The 19,207-nt window shown below is 54.1% G+C and overlaps 4 protein-coding genes across 4 annotated transcripts; 3 read left to right on the forward strand and 1 right to left on the reverse strand.

Moving 5' to 3' along the window:
• Positions 1-5,187: 5,187 nt before the first annotated feature.
• Positions 5,188-8,625, forward strand: LRP88_05421 (uncharacterized protein; the record flags this gene model as incomplete). The annotated part of the gene is made up of 1 exon (XM_083241973.1): positions 5,188-8,625. The coding sequence occupies one exon, from the start codon at positions 5,188-5,190 to the stop codon at positions 8,623-8,625; it is 3,438 nt and encodes a 1,145-aa protein (XP_083103121.1).
• Positions 8,626-9,605: 980 nt separating this feature from the next.
• Positions 9,606-12,096, forward strand: LRP88_05422 (glutamine-dependent NAD(+) synthetase; the record flags this gene model as incomplete). Its single annotated transcript, XM_083241974.1, has 6 exons — positions 9,606-9,780; positions 9,866-9,948; positions 10,056-11,378; positions 11,429-11,455; positions 11,512-11,730; positions 11,779-12,096. 6 exons carry the CDS (start codon positions 9,606-9,608, stop codon positions 12,094-12,096), a joined length of 2,145 nt encoding a protein of 714 aa, XP_083103122.1.
• Positions 12,097-12,438: 342 nt separating this feature from the next.
• Positions 12,439-13,120, forward strand: LRP88_05423 (uncharacterized protein; the record flags this gene model as incomplete). Its single annotated transcript, XM_083241975.1, has 2 exons — positions 12,439-12,492; positions 12,542-13,120. 2 exons carry the CDS (start codon positions 12,439-12,441, stop codon positions 13,118-13,120), a joined length of 633 nt encoding a protein of 210 aa, XP_083103123.1.
• Positions 13,121-17,562: 4,442 nt separating this feature from the next.
• On the reverse strand, positions 17,563-18,663 carry LRP88_05424 (uncharacterized protein; the record flags this gene model as incomplete). The annotated part of the gene is made up of 1 exon (XM_083241976.1): positions 17,563-18,663. The coding sequence occupies one exon, from the start codon at positions 18,661-18,663 to the stop codon at positions 17,563-17,565; it is 1,101 nt and encodes a 366-aa protein (XP_083103124.1).
• Positions 18,664-19,207: the final 544 nt, after the last annotated feature.

Raw genomic sequence — 19,207 nt, forward strand, 5'->3', positions numbered from 1 at the left:
AGAGACACCATTTCAGCCAGGAGAGATGAGCTGGGAAATGGGCCTTACCGGCTGACTGCGATTCCTGATCAAATGATGAGCTATGCTGTTTGATGAGGCTCGAATATCTTGGCCAGAGTTGAGTACCGGGATTCCGGATGAAATGGAGGAATGGAGCGGACGTCACATTTAGAAGGCCTCGAGAGTTCCAGGGCCATTCCATGACCACCACGCTGGGTTTGTGCCAGAAGCTAGACAGCCTACCGTCACCACCGTAGCCAGGACCGCACGGGGAAACATTATGCGATCAACTGGGGGGTCATCAAAATTGAACCATAAGCTGTCCCCAGAAGACATGTAAGAAGCATGGCAGAATGGTGGCAGCCGGCAGGGCTTGACTCTCGACAGGGCTTGACTCTCGACAGGGCTTCTCGGACATGCCCAGCAGTCCAAGGCTGCATTTTGGCAGGTCGAGGGCCGAGTGTCATGTCGGTTCATAGCGAGGCGAGCCGTTAGGTGGTCCCGGCGAGTTGGGAGAGATACCGGGGTGGGAAGCTCTACGCTATTCGCAGGCATGATCAGCGAACGACGAGACTGGACGAGCTGAGGGGGAGTCGACGACCGGTCGATTGGGATGGGATGGATCGCTAAGCCGAGCGAAGTGGCCCCGAACCGTTTTTGTGGGAAGGATGAAAAGCCCTGGAACGGACACCGTTTGTCATTGGGAACCGTCAAGAGAGGAATTCTTCTCGCGAACCAACTTGAAGGTTAGCGTTCAGTAGCCGACAACGCCACGACGGTTCTCTTTTCTGAACCGAACTGAACTGGTGCCACGGACAAGGGGGATTAATTAATCATCAATAACAGCCACATGAACAGATCGGCAGCACATCGAGATGAAAAGTGAGGGAGGGATGACGCTGGTGGTTGCGATGACGGATGCTGAGGTCAAGATTTTCCGCGACACATGAGCACCTGTTCTGTTGAACGAGGTTAAAGGCAGATCCGATTTCCGCGATGTCACCTTTTGCACGCACAAGCAGGCACGACCATGTGCGCGCGCGGATGCAGGCACCAGAGGAAGGAACCTGAACCAACGAACACACCTCTCCTTCCCCTGTCCAAAAGCATCTAAAATAGCGGGGCAGAAGATGGCTAGGGCCATATGGGGAATAGTATCAGGGGAACTACCTCCACCGTTGCCGTTTGCACAGCTCCCAGGGGGCGTCTCTAGTAATCGGGGTTGGCGAGTGCCTGTGCCTGGCCGTGTCAAGGCGGCCCCAGAGAAGCGCCCCCGAAGGCTCGGTCATCATTCCAGGCTCTTCTTCAGCAAAAGAAACCGAACCTCCTGTTGCGACACTCCGAGGCCGCGCGGCGGAATCGGAGCGTTTGGAGTCAAGAAAGCGGCTGAGGCTTTCCAAGGGCGATTCACATCCTGCGGGGAGCTTGGCAATGACATCCGTTGATCCCTGAATGCCATCATCGTGTCTCGAACATGGCACTATGGCGGCGGCAAAAACAGTTAGCTAGAGTGTCTTGGACGGCAGTTTTGCGAGCCGCCCCCGAAGACGATGCACCGCGGCGTCGTGCTGAGTGAGATCGAAGCTCGGGAATTGTTTGAGCTCACGAGTGGAGTAAGCCATCTTAAAAAGTGCAATGATCGACCGGTCTAGGAAGGATGGAAGGATCAGGCTGGCTAGGCTTCTGGGATGGCGGTTTGAGATCAAGTAGGAAAAGAAAAAACCATTTGACGAAACTCAAAGACGAGGCACAACTTAGGGGAAGGGGGTTGTGCATAGCATCTGTGCCGTCGCCTCTAAACAAAGATCCCAGACGAGCTGAAGCTGAAGCGACACGACTACCAAGATTCAGACACTAGTTGGCGAGATAAAAGAAAGGTGAGCAGAGAGGGGAAAGAGGTGAAGCCAATCCCAAGCTCTTACTCGTCCAAGAACCTCACGCAAGCAAGGACCAGTGAGGTAGTAGCATGTATGTAAGTTGCAGGAGGCCAATGCGACTGCATATCGCCCGAGTTGCAGCACGGGAAGACGCTTGATCCTAGAACCCAATCCAGGGGGGCCAGTGGCGAGTGTGGAGAGTGTCACCAGGTTTGGTGTGCGACACAGAGAATAGTAAGGAGAGGAACTGGTTGGTCTGAGAAGCGGGATGCGAAAATTGATCTTCCAACGACTGAATTGAGGCTCGAAAGGGGTGCTCCAAGGGATCTGTCTGGTTGATGCAAGTTGTGAGATGTTGGGTCCTCAGATGCGTAATGTGACGCTGCGATTTAGCGCTCTGAACTGCAACGCCTCACCCGGGATGACGGGGCTAGATGGGATTGAGCAATCAAAGTTGCTGCAAAGTTTTGTGATGATATACGCCCTGCCATGTTACTGAAGTTCTCTTTGCATCAGCTGAGTAGTATTGACCCCTTGAAGTTTGGAATCCTTTACACAGAGCTCGGACGTTGCAAATTGGCAGACAGAGCGTTCTCCTTACAGAAGGTCAAATTGACTTCAGGAGATGGATAACGGCTGCCAATCGATCCAATCCTCGTTGGTCAACTCGCAGCGAGCTCTCGTTCTGCTTTGGTGCTTAGAGTTTGCGTCCGTCACAATTCCCACCTCACAGCGAGGCCCAATGGAACCCTAGGCGTTGCACTCGCCGACGCACTAGGGGACGGATGGCATGGGACGGAAATGTGACCGGAAGCCGTTCCTTGCAGTAGCCTCCAACGGCTGCACTTGTGGTCTCAGTCTGGAAGCCGCCCGCTTAGAAACCCAAGCAAGCCTCACGCCGCCCCTATTCACAGCGGGAAGCTCAGAGAGATAGCAAGGACTTGTGGCTCTATTCCCTCCTGCAGCCGCGTTGCTCTCTCTTTTCGCGAAGTACTGCAGGAGCAGCGATAGGGCGGTGGCATCTCCCCCAAGACACCATGGCTTCATGTCAGTGTCAGACCTTATCCCCAGCCCATGTCGCTCGCACTCCAGCCAACAACCCATGGCCGTTTCTCCCATGCCGCAACCTGAAATCCGAGACTTGGTCCCTTGAGCGGTACAGATCCCACGGAGGTGGCGGGCGGGTATGTAAGATGGGAGAGACCTGGCGTTTGCAGGATGCATGTTGCCCGCCGGATGGGCGCGAGCAAACGTGGGCAGAGTCCCTGAGTCTGCTGTGGGAGAGTGAATGCCCGTGTGTGTCTCGAGGGCATCGAGACCTCTGGATCCCCTCGGGTGAGACGCGCATGGTTCGTGTCGCGCTTGGTATGTTGGACATAGGTAGCATCTTGTGTTTCGTGGGCAGACCGTGGTGGTGGTGAGGAGCGTCAATGCTGCCAATGCGTAGGTCGTGGACGTGTGAGGCTCATTTGTTTTCCATTGGCATGCCGCCGGCCCCTGAAGTCAACATGACGCGATGCTTCTGAATGATGTACCATCCCTTTCAGATCTTATCAAACCCAACAGCTTGGAAAAATTCCAGAGGCGTCGTCAACAACGTGGGTGAAAGCTGATGCTCACCACCGTTTGACCGGCCATTTCCAGAGTGGAGGGTTCCAGCGCATGTCCACTGGAAGCCTGGGCCAAGTCCGCTGAGGGAGACGCCCAAAATCCACCTGCACCGCTGAAGCGCCTGTTGGGAATGGGCCGTGAGCGGTGGGCATTCACCCCTGACAGCTCTGTCCATGGATGGTGCTTGTTAAGCACACACCCTGTCGCATGCCCCGGAGGTACGTACCATGCACTGTTCATCCCGTCCCAATTTCTTCCAGGTTGTTCTTGCAGTCCTCAAAATCCTTGTCCACCATGAGCCATCGTTCCATTCAGCGCTACATTACCACTGGAATTCAGCGGTTCAAAGTTGATCGCAGCAAGGAAATGCATCAAAGTTAAAAAGTAATCCCTCGTGTCTTACATGTCCCCTCAAATCGCCCGGGCCCTTGAATGGCATCACCAGAATAAAAGGAGTACGTACTCATCCCAAACCATCCCCTATTCCAGTTCAGGACTAGCCTCCAACGTCTCTGCCTGTCCCTGCTCACACCCCACTCCACCCCGGAGCGCCCTGTATCCCCCTGGAGTCATCTCCCGTCAAGGAAAACTCTGGGTTGGTTCAGCACAAATCATCCAGCGGCTTGCCTTCGTTTGTTCTTTGTTCGTCCATTCGTTTGTTCATTCCCCCTTCATCCCCAACTTCTCCTCTCGTCAAGGTCAACTCCAGCCTGTCGGGATCACGAGTCTTTTTCTCTTTCGGAAGATCCCCTCCTGACCCCAAGGTACCCCCAGATTGATGAGATCGAATCAAGCTGCCGGCCAGACAGTCACCATTTGAGAGTCTCTTTTCCCGTCATTTATCTCCTTCTCTAGACTGCCTCGACTTTCGCTCACCGTCCTTCTCCCTTGAGATCCGCAAACCGGAACCATCCCAAGCCAAACAGGGCCCATCCGACTCACAACAACCGACCAGCGGCAAACTCGGGCGCCTTGCTTTGTTCATTCTCCTGCACCGAATCTGAGACAAACCTCCTTTATCCGCCAGACTTGCCTCCATCGTTTCCCCTTCTGGTCTCAACGTCCGACCCATCTTCGTCCGTCAACGCCCGCCGGCTACTTCTTCTTACATTTTCACTCCGGCCGCCTGCCCTCGGCTCGCAGCAAACTTGAGATCGTGCGACCTGTATTTACGACCCTGTTGAGCGACGGCCCCGACACGATTTCCCTCGCCGGACCTCACCACCCTCGAGCGAGTACAAGTGACGCCTCGCGTGCCCTGCATTACGGCCGTGCTTCCCTTCGCTCTCTACAACCACGCTCGGTTTGATCACGATCTAAGCTTCTGTGCACTAGTCCTTTGACTGGGTCCATCTCATCGGGAGACAAACAAATACAGGTACGGGAAATATCTTCATGTTCTACAGCTGGGTGCACGCACTGTGGGCGGCATTGATCTCGTTGCAATCAATTTCACGGGCGCTGGCATTCAGAGGATCCTCGATCAAAATCGGGCGAGTCTCAATCCGCTCAAGGTACTCGGGCTGACTGGCATAGTGCTCGACGTAGAATTGGTATTGTTACCAATTTCGATCGACCTCACCGATACCCGATCCTTGTGATGAATTAATCGAAGCACCGAAGCGTTTTCTCTTATCTGCCCTCGACTTCAAACGACATCACACATAGTGTTTCTGGGACCAACCCCGTGTCTATGAATATGAACCGATTCCGAGGCCGAAAGAAGGGCAAGGATGAGCTCGACGCACCTCGGCCGTCGGTCGAGTCCGAGTCGTCAAGCCCATTCAAGATGTTTGGCAAGAAAAAGGCACCAGAGGAAGAACCGAAAAAGGAGATCGACCTTGCCTCAGCTCTTCCATCGACCGATGAATTCCGAACTAGTCTGCTCATGACCAACCTTTCAGCACGTTTCTCCATGTTGCGTGAGCAGGATGATCCCAACACGAAGGTTGGTAAGGCTAGCGACGACAGCGTCCTCTTCCCTAAGAGGCAATCGAGAATGATGGACTTTGGTTTCAGCGCTGGGTTGGGAGATATTGCCGAGGTTGAATCTATCCGAGCCCCCTTTGCTCGATCATCCTTTCAGTCATCAGATGATGCCGCCTCAACATCAGGGAGCATTATGGGCCGCTCAAAGCCTACAGAGGGAAACAACCTCTTTGGAGGTCGCCAGAAGATTTACAAGATTGCTGCGGGAGGCAGTGGAGCCATGAGTGGTCGAGCCCTCTACGACGACGACGTCGCTCAGTCAGCGTTTCAGAAGTGGCGGCAGGCCGAAAAGGAGAGACGACAATCCCTTGAGGATCTGGACCAGAATGACTCGGTGGAATCAGAAACCGCTCGACCAGAGTCTCCTGCACAGCCGGATTACAACAGGAAGCGAGAGACCAACTCAACCACTTCCTCTGGCCCTCGAAACTCAACAGCCGCAACCTCGGTCAACTCCTCACAGCCTGCTTCTGTAAAGGACTGGCAATCCTTCGCTGGCACATCGCGTACTGTCAGCCCAACTCCCCCGATGGAACGAAGTGTGACCCGGACACGTCGACTGTACGAGCAGAGTCTGAACCAAGATGTCCAAGATCAGCAGTCATCCGCTCTCTCGAGACTGGATACTCTCTCAAGGCGAACCCTGGGCAACCGAACACCAGACCTCACACCCACCCTCCCTTCTCCAGCTAGTGCTACGTTTGGAGACCGATTCGTGAACCGATCGATTCTCGCCAAGGCTAGTGCCCCGAACTTGAGATCTTTCAGCCCCCCGACATCATCTCAGCTGGGCCCTGTTGACTCTGCCAACAAATACCCTAGCGTCGAAGAGAAGGCTTTTGGCGCCACTCCGCCTCTTAGCCCTCCTATTAGTGAGACGGGAGAAGCTCAGCCACTTGATCGAAGCAAGCTCCTTAACGGCAGGTCAAGCGGTCAATATGATGAGAACAGATATGCCCAGCGTCAGGTGCAAATGCAGCAGGGTCGTGACACTCCTACCAACCGTTTCCGCACCGAGTCAAACGCCTCGCAACCTACCGTCTCCCGATCATCTTCTACCAACCGAACTTTCGAGAAGCACGACTCTTCTCTGCTCAAGACGGAACCGACTGTTCAGGAGGAAACCCAACCTTCGACTTTCTTTGATGATGATGACGATGATCAACCCCTACCAAGCGAGGTTCCCCCTCCCCAAAACCCACCACCTCCCCCACCTCAAGTACATGTTGAGAGGCCTGCCGACCATGAGCACCCAGCTTTCAGAAAATCTGCACTCCCAACCCCTCTGTCTCTTTCTGACAGACCCGAAAGCATAGCTTCTCGCGCCAAAGATGAGTCCCCTGAGGACTCACCCACCCTGGGACCCGCCTCTGGGGGCTTGAGCGGCATGGTGCGTCAACATCTGCGAAACGACAGTACTGCATCGTCTGTTTATGGCAGCCTGCCAAACGACGCTGATCTGGCGTCACGATTCCCACCTGAGCGCCCCGATGCGCACGCTTATGAGCCCATGACGGTTAACGCAAATGCTTGGGAAACCATTGAGAGGGATCTGGCTATGTCGATCGATGGCAGCGTCACTAGCCCTACGCGATCCTCAGGCTTGGTGGAAGCTCAGATCTTGTCTGCACCTAGCTCTGCTCGAAACTCCAAGTTGGAGAATGACCAAGGAGACGAGCCGGACGAGTTTGCTCGACATCTTGCTGATGGCGCAAGACGTGTTCGGGAGAGACTGACCTCGTATGTTGAAGCTGACAGCAGCAAGTTGGTGCCGGCCGCTCCACCTGTTTCTGAGCTTCCCCCTCCACCTCGTCCCAATGCTTTGGGGATTCTGAAATCCAAGTCAAGCCGTGGCTCTCTAGTTGACCGTGGCCGAATGGATCGAGAGACCCAGAGCCAGTCAAAGGCCAAGAAGCTGCTTGGCCTCCGTGGTTCCTCTCCAGCCCCTGCGTCCGCCTCTCCCCGACGCAGCTCGTTCGAATTCAGCGATGAAGCTCAGCGATCTCCTGAAGATAGAGATGATAGAGATGGTCAACAAGGTCCCGAGGAGAAGGAGAATATGCATGCCGGTCTCAAGGCATTCCGACAGGCTCGACGTGAGCTTCAGAGGATGAAGGAGCTTGAGGTCCAACAGCGTTACCAGGCCCCGCAGAAGGCCCCTCCAAGCCGAGATCGAGCTCAGACGGCTGGCTCACGACCGCCATCACAGGAACGCAGGCCTCCCCCAGTCACCTACAACCGTGTGCCAAGTGAGGAGGTGAGAAATGGGGGCAACTCTCGTTCTGCATCCCGAGCGCCCTCCGAGCGCGACCGGAGCGGTTCCGAGGCTAGTAGCGGAGGTCGTTCCGGTAGTCGACCACCACGCTTGAGAAACGGCTCCATCCCGCGTGATGATCACCACAACCCTCTGGCCTCACCCATGGGTCCCAATGGTATGCCTCGACAGGGTCCGATGCTGAGATCGCAGATGATGCCGGGTCAGGATATGCGACGCTCCCCACACATGCCACCTCAGTCATTCGCTGCTGGCAATGCTTCCCCTGGGAGATTCAACCGCCCAGACAACAACTTGCACGTTCAGCCCGGCCACGGATATGATGCTGGGCAACCATCCCCGATCACGCCTCTGAGCGGAGCCCCGTCCCCCTATGGTCCTCCTGGCGCTGGTCCTCGAGGGCCCTACGGCGGACCATACCCTGGCGGTGTCATGCGAAACAGAGACATGTCGGAGCCTTCGATCATGTCACCAACGTCCCAGATGGCTCCTCGGGATGCCCTTCGACCAGGCCCTGGTGGTATCAACGGCGGCGCGGTTTCAACACCCAACCTGCATGGCAACATGACTGCACCACCCCTGCCACCGATCAACCCTCGACGCAAGAACACTGGCACCACGTTGGGTGACGGTACAATGGGCTCTCACCACCCTCTGAGCGCTGCTGGCGGCGATGAGCACCGCGCCGGATTCCGTAGCGAAGATGACGATAACGCCGGACTCTACCGCCAACGACTACGAAAAGCAACAAGCGAAGCGAACGGTATGAACGTACGAGCGAGATCGATGCGACAAAGCCCTCCCCACCCGATGGCCCCTCCACCTCTGCCTCCTAGCATGAGCAGCAACGTGCTTCCGGGAGGCATGATCTGACGGCTCCAGCAGGAGCTATGTACCTGATATTTACCTTCTTTTAATCCCTTATTTGCCGACACAATGAGACTCACGACGAAGATACCTCACGGCCCTTTTCTTTTAGCCATCACTTTATTCTGCTGCCCTCAATTCACCAAAAAAAGTCTGGGACGACGGGTTCCCAAGCAACTGTATAATTCTCGGGGCGATTAATACCTCATTCCCTTTTTCTGTTTCGTTTTCTTTGTGGAAGACAATTTTTGAATCAGTTTGTTGCTAGGGCAGGTTGGAATCTAGTAACTGGCGCAGACAGACACACCCGGCCGGCGAAATGGATCGAGCAGGCCTTTGATTCGAAGTGCTGGCGTCGGGGCGAAATGTGGAGGAAAGCAACAATGTTTGGAGGAAGAATGGAAAGGAATCAAGCGCGAACGCATTTCGACGGAGCACTGAGGAGAGGTGTTTGGTTTGTACCTATGTATAGGATGGGAAACTGGCGGAGACCTTAAAGGCGCGGTGAGGATACCACCTTGTTCAATTTACAAAACTTTGAAACTGAGCGGTTGTTTATCGCTGTGTGAGTTCTGGATGATAATGAATGGTATCTGATTGATATAGTTGCATTTGCAGGCATGGCAAGCATTGAGGAGAGGAAGCAGATGTCCTCATTGGACCCAGGAATCAGCACTATTGCTAAGCAGATAGACAGTCTGTGGCACGCTATCTTGATTATCGACCAAGTTGATAGCGCCAGGCCGGACTATCTGAGGTTGAGGTTGTCACGGAACTAGCGGGGTAGCACGTGACCATGGTGGTCTGCTCTAGTGAGTCGTATCCCCCGCACTTGACCTGACTTCCGCTTGCGCGCGTGCTCCGGGGACGGACATTTCACGGCATCTCGCAAAACACTCACAAAACACTTCCTTTCAACTCTCCTCCATCAATCCAACTCTCTCAAGTCATAGTCTTGAGCAGGAGACTCAGTCTCACCCTCCGACATGGCTCTGGTAACTGTCGCGGCGGCCACGCTGCCCAGCATCCCGCTCGACTTTCTCGGGAACAAGGAGCGCATTCTAGAGTCGATCCGGATCGCCAAGGACAAGGGTGCCACGCTGAGAACCGGTCCTGAGCTGGAGATTCCTGGTTACTGTGCTCTCGATCATCACCTTGAAGGTAGGAGCACGAGCCCTGAAACCCATGTTGAGGGTATCTCGTTAATTGATTGGTCGACTAACCACACTTGGTCCCCCGGGAATAGGCGACACCTTTTTGCACTCTTGGGAGGTGCTTGCCGATATTATCTCGGATGAGGTTTGCAAGGGAATGCTTATTGATCTTGGTGTAAGTCTGCAGTTCCTGATTGATTGTTCTGGTGTTGGCATGAGTCGACAGTTGACGTGACTCAACAACGAAATGATACCTGAATGCAATTACTAATGCAAGGATAGCTTGGAGTGCGCCATCGCAATGTTCGATACAACTCTCGCGTGCTCTGCACGTATCGCAAGATCTTTTGCATCAGGCCAAAGACCGCCCTTGCCAATGACGGTTTGTATCGCGAGGCCCGTCATTTCACTGCCTGGAGCAAGCCGCGACAGGTCGAGACCTACTATCTCGATGGCCCTGTGCGAAAGGTCACTGGCCAGTCGTCAGTACCTATCGGCGACATGATTCTGTCTACGCCAGATACTGCCGTGACTTGTGAGTCTTGCGAGGAGATGTTTGTCCCTCTGAACCCATCCACGTTCGCCGGCCTCAACGGTGCCGAGATCATTCTCAACTCTAGCGCCTCTCATGCTGAGCTCCGAAAACTGCGAACTCGACTTGAGCTTATCGCCAATTCTACCAGAAAGTTGGGTGGAATTTATGTCTATGCCAACGCGACAGGTGTTGACGGTGATGCTCGCATGATGCACGACGGAAGCAGCATGGTTATTCAGAATGGCGAGGTTTATGCTCAAGGAAGTCAATTCTCCCTCGCGTCTGTCGAGGTTACTGTGGCCACTGTCGACATCGAAAAAGTCCGCAGCTTCCGCAGCAGCATCAGCCGAAATGTTCAGGCTGCTGCACAGCCCGAGTTCCCTCGAGTCGAGTGCGACCTCGTCCTATCGCGACCTGCCGAGGAAATCTGGCTGTCCAACCGGCCAGAGATTTCTCCCGCTATTCAGCTCAAGATCCTTGACCCAATGGAGGAGATTTACATGTCCACAGCCGTTTATCTGTGGCAGTATCTGACGAGAACAAACTCCCCTGGCTTCTTCTTGCCACTGTCTGGTGGTCTTGACAGTTCGAGTGTGGCGCTGTTCGTTTACGGCATGGCTCGCCTTGTGATGGTTTCGATCAAGGCTGGCGAGAACACCACGCTCGAGGCCCTGAGACGGGTTACCGGTGACAAGGAGTTTACTCCTACTACACCTCAGGAGATTGTTGGCCGCCTTCTCCACACGTGTTATATGGGAACGGTCAACTCGTCTGAGGAGACCGAAGGAAGGGCCAAGAAGCTCGCAGAGGTTCTTGGTTCTTACCATTCGACTATCAAGATCGACGAGACCGTGGCTGCCAACGAGCTCATGGTCGAAAAGGCGCTCAACTTTAAGCCCAAGTACCAGGTTGAGGGTGGTACTCGGGCTGAGAACCTTGCCAAGCAGAACATCCAGGCTCGCAGCCGTATGGTGATTGCTTATTCGCTGGCTCAGCTGTCGACCACTGCCAGAGCTCTCCCTAGAGCTGGAGCAGCTCTTCTTGTCTTGGGATCCGGCAATGTCGATGAGGTTAGTAAAGGCGTCTATGGGTTCGACTTTCTGATGCTAACTATATGCAGAACCTGCGTGGATACTTTACCAAATATGTAAGTTACCCGGACTAATCGATAAATACCTTGGAACTTGGCTGATAATTTGATAGGATGCTAGCTCGGCTGATCTTGCACCCCTTGGCAGTATCTCCAAGAACGATGCCAAGGATTTCCAGCGATGGGCTCGAGTCAACTGGGACCTCCCAATTCTCACCGATTTCATCGAGGCGACGCCTACTGCTGAGCTGCTGCCGCTCTCTGCAGGTGTGCAGGACGACGAGTCGGAGCAAGAGATGGGTATGACATACGAGGAGCTGTCTGTCTTTGGAGTAGGTTCCCATCACTTCCCCTGAATGTTCTGGATGCTAATAGTGTAGATCCTGAGAAAGGTTGACAAGCTTGGACCGTGGTCCGCTTACCTGCGACTTCTGAGCGACTGGAGTCACCGTCCTGGCTATGGCCCACGACAGATTGCAGAGAAGGTGTTTAGATTCTACAGATTCTACTCCATCAACCGCCACAAGTCGACCATCATCACGCCCAGCATCCACCTCTGCCCTTACAACCCCGATGACAACCGACATGACCTGCGACCCTTCTTGTATGTGGTTGACTGGCCATGGCAGTTTGGCAAGATCAGAGCGCACGTGGAGCAGCTGGAGGCGAAGCTGGCAGAGAAGAAGGATGTAGATTAGATTGTCATGGTCAAGGCGGCATAGAAGTGTACTCGTGAAATACTCAACTTGGAGGCTAGATCAACTTGCAGAAGATACTTGGTTAACATTTTAGACATCCACGATCTGCTGTCCTATGATATTGATCTCGTGTTTATGTGCATTCGCTTGTCTATCAACAATTGGCCAGGAGTTGCTGCACGCATTTATGCTAAATGCGGGGAGTAAATCCATGATGGGCTCTTTCGAGGCTGATTGAGGGGACATGCTTCATTTGACAACAAATAGCACCTACACAGACGACGATCTCTGTGTACACTGTTAGGATATTCCTTGAGAACAAAGCACCTGATTGATACAAAAATGGCTTTCATACGACCCTATGAGGCACGGGACTTTGACGCCATGACGCACATTGTAAGTTTTGCCTTGGTACCTCGTCGTCGTTCAATCTCACCTGTCAAAGTGCTGCGAGACTCTACCTCCAACGCTTGACGCGTCCAAGGGGGCTCACCACTTTGCGCCTCTTCTGTGGACGCACCCGTACACGTACCACTCGCCGTCTACGTGTCTCGTCCTGGACTCTGGTGACGGCACCGTCGTGGGTTACTGCATTGCCTGCCCAAACGTGCTCGCCCTCAAGGCCGCGTGGCCATCATACCTCGCTACCGTACCTCAACCAGAGATTCACCTAGATGCAGCTGACGACGTCGGGAGACACCTGGCAGAGCTACTCCATGACCCAGAAGCACTGCTGACAAAGGGCTGCGAGGATCTCATCCGACAGGGCACCCGGGCGACGCTGCACATTGACCTCCTCGACGAGTGGCAGCGGCGGGGCTGGGGAGGCAAGCTGATCTCGGAGGTGGTGGCAAGGCTGACGGCGGCTTGCGGCGGAGTAGGAGGAGTGTACGTTGGGATCGCGGGAGAGAATGACAAGGTGGTTCCCTTCTATGAGCGCGTGGGGTTTCGGATCTTTGGTGAAAAGGGCCGAGAGACCATCTTGATGGTGAGGGAATTTTCCGGGGCTGGCGAGGGACGTTGATCGGGAGAGATCGGAGCAGGGGTTTGAGGACGTGGGTTTCGTGGTGGTGGCAAAGGACGATGCGACAGAAGAGGGTAATATGAACTGGCGTTGTGATTGGAGCGTTTATATCGTGGGTCTCGACAGAGGCTCAAGAGTCAAGCTTCGAGGTTGGTTCAGCCGAGACGGTTCAACGGAGACGGTCGAAGGGACAATAGGCACCGAGAGTGTGCAGTAGATCGTTCGAGAGAATTCAAGTCTGTTGAGAGGTTCAGCGTAATTCTTGCAATGGTGCCCCGTAGTAAAATTTTGCCAAGAAGATTCAGCAATACAGAACCAGTGTGTCAAAGATCGAAAGGCTCCATCAGAGATTCGGCCTTATTGTGGGCTTCAACAAGTCAACACGCTTCACTTTAACAAGGAAAAATAAACAATGCAGAAAAAAAAGCCTTGGTTTCTTTCTCTAAATCGAGCCGTCCAAAGACCGCGGGTATCGATACTATACAATCAATCATCCGTTGCGATTCATTTCCCTTCGCGTCCATCCCAAGGCCCAACAATAGTAAAAACAGAAGAAACGCCCTATTGTCCGAATCCAAAAACCATTTGAGGATAGGCGTTGATGTCATTCTTCGGCGCGGTGCATACAATACAACAAGAAAGCCGCATGCTGAAGATTGGTTTCCCTAGGGGGCGATGGTTGCTTTGACCCAAAGAAGTGTGTTGTGCCAACTGGGGGTACGCCGAACCGACTCCGAAAACTCAGGGTATCAAAATCGAATGATGAGGAAAAGAATTCCAGGTAAAAAGTTGGGAGGAAAAGGTGACGACAGGGTAGAAGTTGAAGGCTGAAAATTTCCAGAAACCTGAATGCGCCAGTCGTACAAAGTCGTCGAGTGATGGTTCAAGATCGAGCGAGCGTGTTTAGACTCTCATCTCGAGGTGTTTTTGGTGTAATCCACGATGCGAGGAGCTCGAGACATCTGGAAGCGTGTTAATAGAGCTTCTTCCATGGATTTGTAGGCCATGGGACGCACCAAGGAGTATGGTCAAACAGTCGAGAGCGAGCCTATTGTCGTCGCCGACGAGACTCTCCCATGGGCAATTTAGGACATGGGGCAGCTAGGGCACTGCTTGTGGCCGCAGGCGGTGCAAGTGGTGCTGATGACAATCATGCCTCCACACTGGCAGCAGTACTCGTAGGCAGGCATGTTGGTGATGAGGGGTTGTTTTGGTGTTTTTGGTGTTTTTGGTGTTTTTGGTGAAAGTGGTGATTCTTGAGAGTAGAAGAGATGCTGTTGGCAAGTCTGTAGTCAAAGTGTGATGATGAGGAAAAGAAACCAGAAAAAAAGGAGGGAGAGAGGAGAGTTAAAATAGTCGAGAGGAAGGAGAGAGGAAGGAGCAAACAAACTCAGAACTCATGCTTCGGAGGACGCCCCCTCCTCCTCTGAGTTCGGATGCCATGGACGGATGGACGGATCGGATGGGGGTGGAATCCACAACAGCAGAGCAAGGACAAGGACAAGCTCAGCCTTTCTCCCCGAGGGAAGATCTCACGGTGCAGCTGTACCCATCATGTAGCCTCAAAGTTTAGCCTCAGGCTCTTCTCTTACATGGGAATGGCTGGCTGTGCTTTGTCTTCCCACTTACACGCTGCACCCGCAGTTCCACCCTTGACACAAACGCCGAGCTGGGGGCGGGTGGGCCCCAGTTTTGGGGGGAAGAAGCTAAGCTACCATGAGAGTGGGTGTGGTTCCAGGGAGGGTTTGATTGCAGTCGCCCACACACGAGAGAAAAGGCTCGTCTCCTACTGGTTAAGATGTTGAAGATGAAGACATATACTTTTTACAGAACGATTTTCATTCTGGGGGTGGCTTGGATGATTATTTCTCTCTCTTGCCTTGTACAGTAATAATAAACCTTGGGGGGGGCGTCTTCTCTCTCTCTCTTGGGGGTCCATTCTTTTGCTGTTGTCTGAGAGCTTTTTCGCCTTAAGCTTGACCTCTGCAGAACCGACGCTTTCTTTTCATTTACTCCTGGGCCTTGCAGAGGAACAAAGTCCCCATCGCCCACCCCCGGTCTCGCCTCATTTTTCTTTGTTTTGTTGGCGCTGCCTCGGCCACGGTTTGCGGCTCGGGCTAGACCCTGGGCGTCATGGGCTAGGACCTCCCCCCAGGCTTTTTTAGACGTCATCGTGGGAGTGACGACATGGGCAATGCCTGGGCTGGGCTTGAAAGGAAAAAAGACAAGGTGGCGAGGCTCTCCCGTTGAGAGACATGATGATGAGAAGGAAAGAGGCATGAGACATGAGTGACGAGCAGCGGCAGTTGGGTTTCAGAGACAACCCCCGGAGCCAATCTCTCCCGTCCATTGAAGATCCATGCCTCCAGACTCTCAAGCGCTCGATTTCCCTCGAGGCAAAAGATCCGCCCCCAGCTCCAAGCCCATCTCTCCTCCATGGGTGCTTTCGGCCAATTCCATTTCCACGTTGACGGAGGCGCTAGAGATTTTACCCTTGGCCCTTGTCTCAAGCCTCTGTCCAATAAGTATCCACGTCGACGTTCGCTTCCCAAATCGAGGCCCCCCCTCACCGCAACCAGTAGCTCTGGGGGAACCCACCATCAGCACACAGCCGAGAGTTGAACTCGGCTCTCTCTCTGGCTTGTGGACTTGAGCTGCTGCCCGCATCTACAGAGTGTAGCATCCCATCCGCAGCCGCACATGTGCATATGTATGTATGCACGTACTTGGTCCAAGAAGAACGCCAAAGCGACGCCCCCCGACCCACGCGGAAGGAACTCCAGCTCTTCCGAAAACGACTACGACTCGAAAAGTGATGCTGCCGCTGCCTACTTCTCGCCTCGAACAAAACCCCGTCATCATCGTCAGCCCGGCCGCCCGCTCTCTGACAAGATCGTCGTCGAACAAGAGACATTGCCCATCCAGAGGGTCCCCTCCCTTTCCCAGGATGTTTGCGGGGTAAAATAGCACCAAGCCCAGTCACAGAAAGTCAAACCACCAGAAGTCCAATGCCGAGGGTGAGAGACGGCCGTCAGTCACTTTTTGTCTGGCGCCAGTCGATTGGATTGGTCCATCTGCCGATCTCACCCCCTTACTCACCCCGGATTTTCGCCTCCTTGATCTCCCGAAGAGTAGGAGCCTGAAAACCAACAGAAAAGTGCACACCCCTTCCAAGTTCTCAATGCCCAAAAGCTGCGTCTCGCTTGCGCATTCCTCCCCTTCTGCCTTGGATCTCCCCATGGCTGCGCACTACGCTATGTGCGTGAAGGGGCCTCACTAGCGGGAACGGGATGACGCATTGCTGTCGGTAATAGCAAGACAAGGACTCACAGGAGCACAGGCGGGCGACGAATCGGATGCCGCGAGAGGCACAACGGCCTGCATCTGGCGCCTGCAGCCATGCTCCAAGGCATCCCTAGGGTCCTCTAGGGTCCCTCTGCGATGGGCCGGCGCAACGCTGATCTGGGTTCTGCGTGCTCTGGACCACCCCGGGCGAGGACAGACATGTGCTAGAGCGGCGCCAAGCAAGCAGCCCCCCCGCGCCACCGGGCATCGAGTTCCACCAAGCCAAGGCCAGCCCATTATGAAACAGTATGGGGTAAAAATGTCGAATTCGATATCTCTCGCCTGTCACCGTCGAGCATTTACAAAAAAAAAGCTGCAGGGGGTGCCTTGAGCTCCGGTCCAAGGTTTGTGGTGGTTTGCTCGGAGTTATGATTCGGGCAACAACCCCATTGATTCTCATGGGTTCTGTTGGTTCTCTGCAGCAACGTAACGCCGGTCTTTCGGGCGAGCTGGAGCGAAGGGGAAGCTCGGCGAAACACGCCAAAGTTTCTTTTTCTTGTTAGAGCAACGGCGGCAAGGAAGGAGGCATTTTGTCGTGGCTGAATCTGTGGTGATGGCTGTTGGTCGTGGAGGTGAGGGTTTGGGTTTCACATGCGCTGTTGGTGCCGTTGTTGCACGTGGAGGCTAGGATACTTCTCGTTGGTTGATTTTCAACGCCGACTGGTCCGAATAGTGAGCATAGGAAAAGGAAACATCACCAGTTCCATAGTGTGGTGTTGTTAATGGCTCATTACTCTGCTGTATTACTGTTGCGAGAATATATGCCTATATTTCTTTTTCATTAATTCAGGTTTATTACCGCGTAGGTCGGCTAGATTAACCTTGTATTTTTTGTGTCACCAAGAAATCACCAATGCAACGCAGCTCCCTCCTGCCCTTGCCCTGTCAATGCAGCAACTCCTCGAACGCCCCAACTCCAGTTTTTTTTCCCACCAGGCCCCCCCCCCAATGCGTCGCCTCAACATTCGCAAACTTGCATCTCACTCCCAATGAAGCCCCCCAGGTCTCACTTCTTGCAGGTCCGCGAAATCCCGATCGTTTCCTCCTCCGCTCATCGGAGCCCCCGTTCAACGTCCGTCAAAGTCAAGTGTCTGAGGTCAAAAGTCAAACACCCCTGGCTGGAGGAATCTGGTGTTGAATCTGCTGCCTGCAGCTCGCCCCTGAGGAGCCTCCACCATCTGGAAGTCGCCGGTGGTGTCGAACGCGTACGAGGGCGCTGGCTGGTTGGCGATGACGGTGTAGGACTGCCCGTGGGCCTGCGGGCGTTGGAAGATGCTGGTGTCGCTCGACACGGGAGCGATTGTTCGTTGGATCTCTTGGCGGACGATCTCGCGGATCGTGGAGGGGAGGTCGACAAGTGCTCGACCTTGCTCGCAGAGGACTCGACTGTGTTCGACAAGTGCTCGATTGTGCTTCCCTTGCTGTTCGGTGATGGAAGAGATCAGCTTCATGGTGGCCTCTGTTGGAGGAGGTGAGGTTTGGGTTCCGAAGTTGCGGGAACTGATTATTGGCAGACGTGTAGTTACGGCTTCATCAATTCTGGCTACTCGGGCTGCGAGAGCCTCGTGTTCGGCCTTGGAAACCGTTTGCTTGGGCGGGTGCTCGGTTGGGGGGTCATCGGCTTGTCTCTTCAGCCCCTGAGCGACGGTGGAAGAAGCACGAGGCGCGATTTGGTCGAACTCGATTGAAGGCAGGATAGTCTCCTGCTTGACCTTGGGTGCCTTCGGGGGTTTACGAGGCGTCTCCGGCGAGCCTTGCTCGGTCGAGGCGAGCCTATCCTTCAACTCCCTGATCGCCCACTCTCGCAGGCCGTGTTCAGCAAGCGCCGTGCGGAAGTTGGAGGGCGCGTTGCTCGAGTAGCAATCGAAGATGGCCAAGACGGCGACGGCGTCCTCAAGATCAGGACGGGCACCCTTATTGGTCAAGGCCAGCCAACCGATGAAGTTCCTGATGAAGCCACTCTCCCTCCACCTCTTTGGCTGGCTGATTTTGCTTGATCTGATCTTTGCAATGATCTTTTCGTATAGTTCGGGGTGCTTCTTGGCCCCCGGGAGGATGCAACGGATGATACGCTTTTCCTCTTTGCGCAAGGCCTTGAGGATGTCGGTCGCAGCCGAAGCCTTCGAAGAAGTCTTAGGGGCTTTGGGAGCCGAGTCGTTGTGGTTGGCCTCAGCCGTGCCAGACAGTTCGGAGGACATCGTGCGAAGGAGGCGTGGCGTGGATGAAGGAAATGTTGAAGGGTGGAAGAAGAGATGAAGAGGTTGAACAAGTGAGAGATTTGCTTATATACTATGGGTTGTGGTTCTAGTGAATCACTGTCAAAGGCTTCAAGCTATCTCCTTCCTTCTTCCTGTGAACACTCGAGCGAGCGTTCAAGCGCGCGAGACGCTCCAACCGCGGCCTCGGCGGCCTTGTTAGGCGCTGTCCAACCCGCCTCCTCCTCAATCTGATCTAAGGCTCGTACCACTCATCCTAAATACCGATGAGTTAGTCCTAAGAATCTAAAGGTCTTAGACAAAGCCTGATCATAAAGAATCTAAATCAGATCGTAATATTTGATGATGCTCAGGAACGTCTGGATCCACGCACGCACGCCTGATCGGCGGGTGGGTTAGGGTAGCGTTGGGTATAAGGCACGCCAAGAGCAACATGATCTGATGCATCAGAAACATACCATCTTGGCTCAATGTGAGCCACCAGTTGATTTATGCCAATGCATGTATTCTCGATTGTTTCTTGGTC

Source organism: Fusarium phalaenopsidis (assembly GCF_050370095.1).
Source record: "Fusarium phalaenopsidis strain FUZ10S chromosome Unknown contig_32292, whole genome shotgun sequence".
In the NCBI taxonomy this organism is placed as follows: domain Eukaryota; kingdom Fungi; phylum Ascomycota; class Sordariomycetes; order Hypocreales; family Nectriaceae; genus Fusarium; species Fusarium phalaenopsidis.